Source organism: Arachis ipaensis, chromosome B4, assembly GCF_059453495.1.
Source record: "Arachis ipaensis isolate K30076 ecotype BB chromosome B4, ASM5945349v1, whole genome shotgun sequence".
NCBI classification, from domain to species: domain Eukaryota; kingdom Viridiplantae; phylum Streptophyta; class Magnoliopsida; order Fabales; family Fabaceae; genus Arachis; species Arachis ipaensis.
Window position 1 is genome coordinate 118,286,071 of NC_142439.1, and position 10,737 is coordinate 118,296,807.

At 29.9% G+C, this 10,737-nt stretch overlaps 1 protein-coding gene across 1 annotated transcript; it reads right to left on the bottom strand.

Moving 5' to 3' along the window:
• Positions 1 to 5,251: 5,251 nt before the first annotated feature.
• LOC107637979 (uncharacterized) lies at positions 5,252 to 9,052 on the bottom strand. Its single transcript, XM_016341193.3, has 2 exons — positions 8,790 to 9,052; positions 5,252 to 5,700 (listed from the first exon to the last, which is right to left on the bottom strand). The coding sequence occupies exons 1-2, from the start codon at positions 8,898 to 8,900 to the stop codon at positions 5,473 to 5,475; spliced, it is 339 nt and encodes a 112-aa protein (XP_016196679.1). The 5' UTR covers positions 8,901 to 9,052; the 3' UTR covers positions 5,252 to 5,472.
• Positions 9,053 to 10,737: the final 1,685 nt, after the last annotated feature.

A 10,737-nucleotide genomic window follows, 5' to 3' on the forward strand; every position in this document is an offset into this window, starting at 1 on the left:
GAGGCTGAAAAAGGACTGCAGATGGTGTTGGATTCTGACCTCCCTGCACTCAAAGTGGATTTTCTGGAGCTACAGAAGCCCAATTGGCGCGCTCTTAATTGAGTTAGAAAGTAGACATCCTGGGCTTTTCAGAAATATATAATAGTCTATACTTTGCCCAAGATTTAATGGCCCAAACCGGCGTTCAAAGTCAGCATAGAAATTCTGGCGTCAAAACGCCAGAACTGGCATAAAAGCTGGAGTTAAACGCCCAAACTGGCATAAAAGCTGGCATTTAACTCCAAGAAAAGCCTCTACATGTGAAAGCTTCAATACTCAGCCCAAGCACACACCAAGTGGGCCCGGAAGTGGATTTCTGCATCATTTACTCATTTCTGTAAACCCTAGGTTACTAGTTCTCTATAAATAGGACCTTTTTGCTATTGTATTTACAGACTTTTGATCTTTGATTAGTCTTATGCTATCTTAGACCTTTATGAGGGCTGGCCATTCGGCCATGCCTAGACCTTGTTCTTATGTATTTTCAACGGTGGAGTTTCTACACACCATAGATTAAGGTGTGGAGCTTTGCTGTTCTTCATGAATTAATGCAAAGTACTACTGTTTTTCTATTCAATTCATGCCTACTTCTTCTCTAAGATATACACTCGTTCTTCAACTTGATGAATGTGATGATCCGTGACACTCATCATCATTCTCATCTATGAACGCGTGCTTGACAACCACTTCCATTCTACATGCAATCAAGCTTGAATGTGTATCTCTTGGGTTTCTAATCTAAGATTAAAACCTTTGTGGTATAGGCTAGAATTATTGGCAGCCATTCCTGAGGTCCGGAAAGTCTAAACCTTGTCTGTGGTATTCCGAGTAGGATCTGGGAAGGGATGACTGTGACGAGCTTCAAACTCGCGAGTGTTGGGCGTGTGACAGACGCAAAAGGATCAATGGATCCTATTCCAACATGATCGAGAACCGACAGATGATTAGCCGTGCGGTGACAGCGCATTTGGAACATTTTCACTGAGAGGACGGGAAGTAGCCATTGACAACGGTGATGCCCAACATAAAGCTTGCCATGGAAAGGAGTATGAATGATTGGAAGAATGCAATAGGAAAGTAGAGGTTCAGAAGGAACAAAGCATCTTCATACGCTTATCTGAAATTCTCACCAATGAATTACATAAGTATCTCTATCTTTATTTTATGTTTTATTCATCTTTTAACTATCAATCCTCCATAACCATTTGAATCTGCCTGACTGAGATTTATAAGATGACCATAGCTTGCTTCAAGCTGACAGTCTCCGTGGGATCGACCCTTACTTACGTAAGGTTTATTACTTGGACGACCCAGTGCACTTGCTGGTTAGTTGTGCGGAGTTGTGACAAAGAGTTGAGATTACAATTGTGCGTACCAAGTTTTTGGCGCCATTGATGATCACAATTTTGTGCACCAATCTCTTTGAGACCAAGCTCTGATACCAATTGATGGTTTTCAGTGGCTAAGAGAATGGGGGTTGAATCTTTGCCCATTTTTCGCTTATTAAAACTTGTTGGTCTTTGAAACAACTTCTGGATACCTTTTTATTTTTTATTTTTTTTATTTTTTTTGTCTCGTATCCAGCCGCGAGACTTTTTCTTTTTATCTCGTAACCCGGCACGAGATATTTTTCAGTTTTATCTCCTATGCAGCAGAAACAGAAATGGAGTAGAAGAAAGAGAGATAATCACACCACGAAATATCCTGGTTCAGCTGCCAAGTGCAATGCAGCCTACATCCAGTCTCCATCACAACAATGATGGAATTTCACTATAATCTTCATGATTACATACACCAATTCTCCCTAGGAACTACCCTTCCTATCTGGGACAAGTCCAGAATCTAAACCCCAATCTTGAACTTGACTTGGTCACAACCAAGCTTTCAACTGCTAAGTGCTAACCCAACTTGCAAGGAGATTCCCACAGAATCATGAAACACAACACGGATGTATAAAGGACCTCTAAGGACATCTATGGCTTTTTCTTTTAATTTTTCACTCTCTGCCTTTTTTCGCTCTATGGATTTTTCTTACAAACCTTATTGTTTGCCTTTTTCCATGAAACTCAAGACAGACAAAATTAAACAGAAAATTACAAAATAGAAAACATTGAAGGAGAAAAACTTCTGTTAGCTTGGGTAGCTATAGGAACTCTGTGCTCACTCTTTTCCTTACTTCAAGTCTTGGCTGTTCTCCCTTATTTATAGAATGGGAAGCCTCCAAGATTGAAGTTCTTGAACCGAGTCAACTTCTTCTTCTTCATGCAAACCGGTTCAGCCAGAGAGAGAGGAGAGGAAACTGAATGTAAAACCCAACATGCAATTACCTCTGTGTCTTCCCTTTATACCAAGCTTCACCAATCTGAGCCATCCATCTTGACTTGCACTCCAAGAAGGATCCTTAGCCCTTGATGAGTTCTTGATGATGACAGCTTCTTCTGCTCAAACTTCTGCATCCTCCATCACGTAGCTACTGTAACTATCTCCTGTGGTGGTTGATCAAAAGCTGAGACAAGCCATCTCTTAAGGATCTTCTTTCTCTGACCAAGATCATCTTCTTCCATTTTTGGTATGGAGAGCATGAGATCTCTTCACCAAATCTTACCATTTGTGATGAAAATCTCAGTCACAACATACTTTTTGTTTTCTTTTTCTTTTTCTTGCCATCATTACAATGGTCTTTAGCTTGCTTCTAGCTTCTTCTTCATTACTCTGATAGCTTGCAAAAGCTTATATGCTTTTTCTGTGAAGTGACCGAATGAAGAAGAGGGATGAGAGAGAAGAGAGAGTAAAAGGAAAGCATTCAATGAATTTGATAAATTATAATGAATTAATTTACTTCCCTTTACTTTAGGTAGCGTGTATCATTAAGGCAGCAATCAAATCAATTGTCATTTCTCTCTCATGATTCCAATGCATTTAATGTTAATTGAATTAAATTTGGAATCCATCAAATGAGAAGAAGTGAGTGACCGAACTAAGCATGCAAAGTTTTCTTCCATCTCTAATTTCTTTGGTTTCGGATCAAGCAAGTTAGTTTCAAACCAAAAAATTGTTTTGGACTAATGATAATAGTTGAAATTTGGCTCAACTAGTAAAATAACAATTGAGCCACATCTTTTAATATTTTAATAATCAATGCTAAATTTTTTATTTTTATTGGACTTGTAATTCGGCCTAACATCAAATTCTGCATAACAAAATTATTAATTAATAAATATAATATGAAGATCAAATTAATAATTTTATAATTAATTGTATTAATAATGTTTGATCATCGTAAATTTAAATTAAAATTTTTTAAATTCATCAGAATCATCTCTCCCCCAAATTTCGATGAAGCCAATGATATCCTAGGTTTCCGATCCAATCAACCCAAGGATAATAATGTTTTTAGAATTTTTTTATTTATTATAATTTTAGTAATGATACGAAACGAAAAATAAAAATATATCATTTCGGATCATTAATTTAAATCGCAGGGTACATCGGTTGATGTGTCTACAACAAAAGGATGTTGTGGCACCGCAGGGCAGTTATGATAAGGCCACAATATAACAATTATATTAGGCTATGCATTACATCTCAGTAAACAAAAGATTAATTATTCACTTTTTTTTCCTTCAAATTTCATGCTCAACGATTACAATATGCATCACAACGATCACTTTATTTGCATTTGCAATGATTGCAACCATGCGTGCTCATTCGCATCTGCAATTTAAAACCGTAACTACTCCCGTTAAGAGAAAATAGAGAGAAGGCGGCAATAATAATCTCTTGAAATGATTTTTGTGAAAATTGTTTATATTTTTACATAAAAAAAATTAACTATGCATGCTATATATATTAAAAAAATTAATCACTAAATTAATTATTTTATATTGTTTAATTTATTTTTAATATATAATTAATTTAATAATTGAATTTTTTTATATTCATAGTATCTTTTGAAAATGTTGTTTCACGAGTCATCGTCGTTTTTTAAGCTGTGGTCATAAATTTAGACTAGACCAAATTAGATTTAGCGAAAAGATATAGAATAAAAATCTAACAAGGAAGTTGTCCGACACAAACATTTTGAGACAATTGAAAAATGTGCACATCACAATAAGAAGTCGCTAACAGTTATAAGAAAAAGAAGATGCAATCTTCAAGACACTAATGAGGACCGATGACTCACATTGAAAAGAGATAGTAGACTGCATTCGTTGACCTTCTGTATATTGGGAATACAATGCATTACCTTATGACCTCAATGTGATACATATGAGAAAAATATTTGTGATAATATAATATTCACCGAAAACTTAAAAGACAAATTTAAAATTTAAAAAGACTTGCAGTCCATGGGCATATAGGTTCTAAGTTGTGGCGATGCAAAGGTGGGAATATCCTTATGACATCTTTACCATATCAAAATTATATAAGGATGTATTTCTTAAAACTTTACAAATCGTGATATTTTCAAATAGTTAATTTTTTTTATGGTTTTTTTAATCCGATAAAGTTAAGGACTAATTAAATAGTTAATTTTTTATTTTGTTCATGGTATCTCCCAATTTAATAAAATTAAAGATTAATCTGTCGCGGATTGAAATTTTATTTAAGGGTCTGTCGCTACCTAATAAATTACTACATATACAAGATAAAATTTAAACTTCCAATGAGTGAGTTGACCATTCGACCAATCTAAATTGAGTTGTGAAATGGATGGTTTTATTCCATCAATACTGTACGTTGTTTGACTTATGATATATGTGGCTAAAAAAGTCACAATTGTCACAACATAATAGAATATTTGCTACCAACTTTATTATAGAATGCATTGCCTCTGGGACTTTATTGGTTTTAGAAGCAAATATTTTAATTTTATAACCTCTCTTATTAATAAAGATTCAAAAAATTAATATAATTCTAGAATAATAATGTAGTGTATTTTATAGTGGTTATAAAAACTTTGACGATACTTAAAAATTGTAATTAAAATTACACTTATATTTTTTTGTTTTACTATTTGATAATATTTTAAAATTTAAAAAGTATAAAAAATAAAAAGTGATCAAATTAAAAAATACTATCAAATAGCATAGCTAAAATATATATATAACCTTTAATTTTAACTATACTTTTAAATGTTATCAAAATTTCATAATCACCTCAAAATTTCATCTAATAATATATATGTAAGTTTTTCATCTCAAGAACTTGATTTCTTAGAGCATAACTTGCAAATAGAACAATTGTATTTAATTTATTTACAGCAGTACAAACACTCATTAAAATTAAAGTAGCCCATAATGATTTATTATTAGAGCTCAATGACTCATCAATAATATCTCATATATAGCATGTGAGATAATCAGAATAAATATATATATGATGATGAAACAGAAAGCTAAGCATGCATGATTAGTATTATTATTATTATTATTAGATTTTGGAGTTTGTACGAAATGCAGTTGTATCAAAGACTTTGAGGAAAAATCTTGTTGTTGGGATAGAGAGGTGGGTCTCCAAAATGGTGCCAATGGTGGCAATAAGCTTCCTCTTCACTTCTGAATTGATGCCACCCATTGATACTATCTCAGCATATGCAGCTGCTTTCTTGTTTCCCTCAAATGATATTGGCACTGACGACTTCAAAATTACCATCACAAACTGCAATAATGTTAACTTTTTCAATTAATATACTACTTACTTGGGTTCATGATGAGATTTGTGTGTGTGTGTGTGCATGTTTACACGTGGATATGGATTTATTTTATTGTTTCTATTGGATAAGGCAAAATGTAAATATTTTACTCTATAATATTTTTTAGACGAATTTTATGGTATTTTTTATTTTAGTGTCTAAATTACTTAAATTATTTTTTAAAATAAAAAATTAGACACCATTTGTAAAACACCAAAGCAATTACTTCTTTTTTATCTTGATTAGATTTCATTTAGAATATAAATTTTAGAAAAAATTTTAAATATATTACAGACTTAAATGTTCTAGTGATTTTAATAATTAATATCAATTATATATATTATAATTGAAATTAATTATTAAAATAAACTATTAAATACCTGATTTTATGGTGCATTTAAAATGTTTCCTAAATGTTATGTCGACGAGTTAAAAATATATATATAAAAAGGTCTTTTCTTTTAATCTCTATGTCATCAATTCAACAAAATTATATGTTTACTAAAAGTTGAAGGGACATATGAATAACTAAATATATTACTAAAAGTTGAAGGAACAAAATTATATGTCAATTTTACATACATAATATTCTAAACACCCAAAAATAATGAGCCACAAATATTACTATGATCAAATAACACTACCATATATAAAAGAAAAAAGATTCAGAAAAAAAAAAAAAAAACACTAATTACAAGTGGTGTTGGGGTAGTGGTACTACACAAAGGATGGTGGAAGATAGCTAGCTATTCAAGATGAGACTATTCCTATTCCAACTACTTGAAGTGCAATTTGCAGTGCATGTAGTGTAACAGTATTTTCCACTATCCACCCCTTTTTCACATGTGAGCTATAAGGAATAGGTTTCAGAATGTTCCATTGCATTATTATATATTAACACACAAATTATTACCCGGAGCAAAATTCATTGAACCTTTAATATGATTATCAAATATAATATTTTAGTATTATAATATTTTGTCCTCTCTTCAAGAGATAAGCCATGACTGTTTTACTTTTATACGAAGAAAGAACTCAACATCGTCGCTCCGTACATTAATAATCAATATGATGATGACGACTTAGCTTGAAGTGCATATCTTTATAATTAAGGAAGAGTATAAGGTATCGACATATTATCTATCAACTTATTGTTAATAAAATTAATTATTATATTTTAAATACATTTATAAAAAAATACATCTAAAAAATATATTTATAAAGACATTTTTGTTAAACGTAACTATAAAAAAAATATTTTTGTTAAACATATCCATAAAAACGCTTTTATTAAATACAGTTATAAATAAGAGTTGGCAGAAATTGATAAAAATGCTATTAGCAGGATTGATTAATTAATGAAAAAGTATAGGATATCAATATATTAGCTGTCAACTTATTACCAACAATAATTAATTATTATATTTTAAACACATGTATAAAGAGAATATGTCTATAAAGACATTTTTATTAGATATAGCCATAAAAAAATATTTTTATTAGATACATCCACAAAGACATTTCAATTAAATACTCTTATAAATCAGAATTGACAGAAATGCTGTTGATAACGTAACGAGATTGTTAATTAATTAGCCCTAGTGGTATTTTCTTAATTAATTACTATTTATTGGGACCTGATTTGCATACAAAGGGCAAATTAAACTTTTCTAATCTGCGACTGCGAGGATGGTGCAAAGAATTTTATCTATTATTTGGATCGAGAAAAATGTGATAATGATAATTTGACATATATTTGTAAAAAAATAATTAATAAAAAATATAAACATGTGAATAAGGATTAATGAGGCTTTTATGGTGATTGGTGAATATAAAAGTGTATGAAATATCTTTTATAAAAAGTAATATTTCACTATTTGGGGTGAAAAAGTCTAATATAACTTATAAGTCGATCTAAATTAGTTATTTAAAAAATATATTAAGATATAATTTTCACCCTTACCAGATTAAAATTTTTACAATATTTTTGTGATCTCCTGCTATATATGGCTATTGACTAAATTCTTATTTTTACAACAAATCTAACTCATATTTTTTAAGGAAAAATACAATGAATTATGTCATACATATATTGTACCAATTCTTGTTATTTCTGTTTTTCAACACATGATGATTTCTTTATTTTTATATAAATTTATTTCTTTATAAATAATAACTAAACCAATATAAGGAAAACCATCAACTCCTTAATTGGATCCTCATCAGAAATAATATGTATATCGGTATACGTAATTTTAAACTCTAAACATACACTATCTCGTAAATCTTTATTTTCCTGTCTAAACTTGGGCCTAGTTCTATTTAAGTAATCATATCTTATAATTTTCTTATATAAAGGGCATTGTTGAGTATATACTATATTAATTACCATGGCCTGGTACCTTATCTTTCTGGAAATAGCTAAATGATTGAACCACTAACTTGGCTGCTTCAATTTCAAATTTACAATAACACTCTTAAAGATATATTCATTTATATATTTTTAATTTTTATTATTTTAAATTTTTTTTTAAAAAGTAATTTTATGATATAATTTTAAAATCTATCCAATTTAAAATCGTTAGATCACTTACTTACAAATGTTCATATTTTAGATAATTATTTTTATATGTAAAAAAAAAATATGTTATAAGTCTCACATTTTTTAAGAATAAATTTTTTAAAAATACTATAAATATATAAGACATTTCTTACTCAAACAACTAATTTTTAGAGTTAAATTAGACTTTCGTAATCTTAATTCTACATACCTAAATATATTGGTCTACAACTTTACTAAACTTTATAAGCTAAAAAAAAAGAAAAGAAAAAAAAAAGTAATACGAATCGCTTCTATATTGTTGAGAAGTAGTATCATGCAATGAAGTGAAAAAATAAGAATCCTTAAACCCTAATAAAAAACACTCCATGATCCATGATTGTTTTAATCCACACACAAATTAAATCTCACATCAATCACAATAAGCTTTAGTTGAAAAACACTGAAAAAGAAAGAGAGAAAGAATAAAGGGAAAATAAAGAGCAGAGATGATACCTTTTCAGGTTTGCCGATTATTGTGGAGACAGCAGTGGTTGCTTCAGAAAAGATGGGATTAGTGTCAATTCCATCCAAGTTAAGGTTGGTGGTTATGTAAAGGCAAGGCATCTTCTTCAATTCTATGCTTTTCTAATTTTTCTATTCTATGGTTTTCCAACTTAATTAATTGGATATATATAGATACAAAATATGGAAGCATGTATTTAAAGACAGAGAGAGAGAGATATACAGAGATTGTTTCACTTTTATGACCAACTCACAGTGGAGACACTCCCTTACCTTTATTTTCGTTTCCATTGCAACCGCACCATTATTTATATTTATATTATTTTATTAAAAAAAAATTATTTCAACAACTACAAGTAATTTGACCATTAATAGCAGGAAGTAAATTATCTAAATTGTCCTTTTAAGACTTATTGTTAGTATTTAATAGCTAAAGACAATTCGATAATTCGTCTCTCAATTATTAGTTGTCAAATTGTTTTTAGTTGGTAAAATAATATTTTCCTATTTTATATGTACTTCCACATATAGCTCGTTTTAAATGCTTCCCGGCAACCATGAGGTATTAATCCACCAATATTGGAATGATGGAGGGATAGACAAATTCAAATTCTTTGTTAATAGTTGCCTCAAGTTGAATTCTGAGAACTGAATTTTTTATTTTTTTTAAATTTAGTTTTGAAAGAGGGAGTTGCAATTTATGCAATCGAATTGTAATAATAAAATTTATAGTATTGTATATACACGGGTAGAATTTAAATATGTTATGTGCTACAAAATATCAGTATTAAGTATTTGTATATAAAAATATGTATTATTTAATTTATTTTTAATGTGTATTTTATATACGTAGATGGTGACCAATTTTTTATATACACTTGATATAGATGGATAGATTTACTTTGGCTCAATTTGCTCTTTCAACCAATCTCTCGTACATTATGCAAACTTTAATTTGTACATTCTTCGGAGTTTATTTTTTGGAATAAAATTGACGAGATCTGTAAGGAGTTCATCTGGCATGGAGTGCACAATAATTAGAAAATTCACTTTGTATGCTGGGAGAAGTTTTTATCTGAATGTCAAAAAGAGAGGGAGGTTCTAGCTTTCGATCTTGCTGTGATATGAATACAATGGATTAAGATTTTTTTTTAAAGTAAGAGAGTTAGTAAAATGATCAAATGGAGAATTAAACATTCTTAAATTAAGATAGTTAAACTCATATATAATGAGAGCTACAAAATTAATGATAATAAAATTATTTAATTCATTTTTCACTTTAAAAAATGTAAATCCAAATACAATTATCTTATGAATTTAGCTTGGAATCTTAATTATTAGTCACGATAGAGACAACAGACAAGTTGTGGGTTAAAATATGTTGACATCATAACTCATAATTACAAGTGCAATGAAGAATATTCAGAGAAGACAAGCCTCCTCCGATGCGTGGCAAGATATTTGTCAGGGGTGTCAAGGACATATAACCCAAAACTAGTGAGAAAAGTTAGTTAGATATAGCTGTTAAGTTTCTGTTTTGGGTATGTAATATGTTTAGTGAGTCACAAGTTTAGTTATGCAGAGTCTTGGTTTTCTTGAGTGCCTCATACTTGTTTATAAAGCTTGGTCAGTGTGTAATCGGATGATAATATATTTTTTTTCATTGTTCAGGTCTTAATACATCAAAAGAATAAGTATTGGTCTTATAATTTGGAGTCAAAATTAAAATTGTCTTTTATCTTATTTTTAATTTAAAATTATCCTCAACATTTCATTTGGTATTAAAATCATCTTTTTGACAATTTTATCTTTATCTCACTAATTCTATCTCACTAACTAATCCTAACTTCATCTCCATCACTAACTGTCGCACACACAATTTTATCCTTAATCTCTTTTTATGTAATTTGATGCCGTGATAAAATTTCTTTAAGTGTTT

Coding starts and splice junctions, on each gene's coding strand:
- LOC107637979 (XM_016341193.3), bottom strand. CDS start 8,900: ATGCCTTGCCTTTACATAACCACCAACCTTAACTTGGATGGAATTGAC. Junction 5,701..8,789: donor TAATCGGCAAACCTGAAAAG/GTATCATCTCTG, acceptor ACATTATTGCAG/TTTGTGATGGTAATTTTGAA.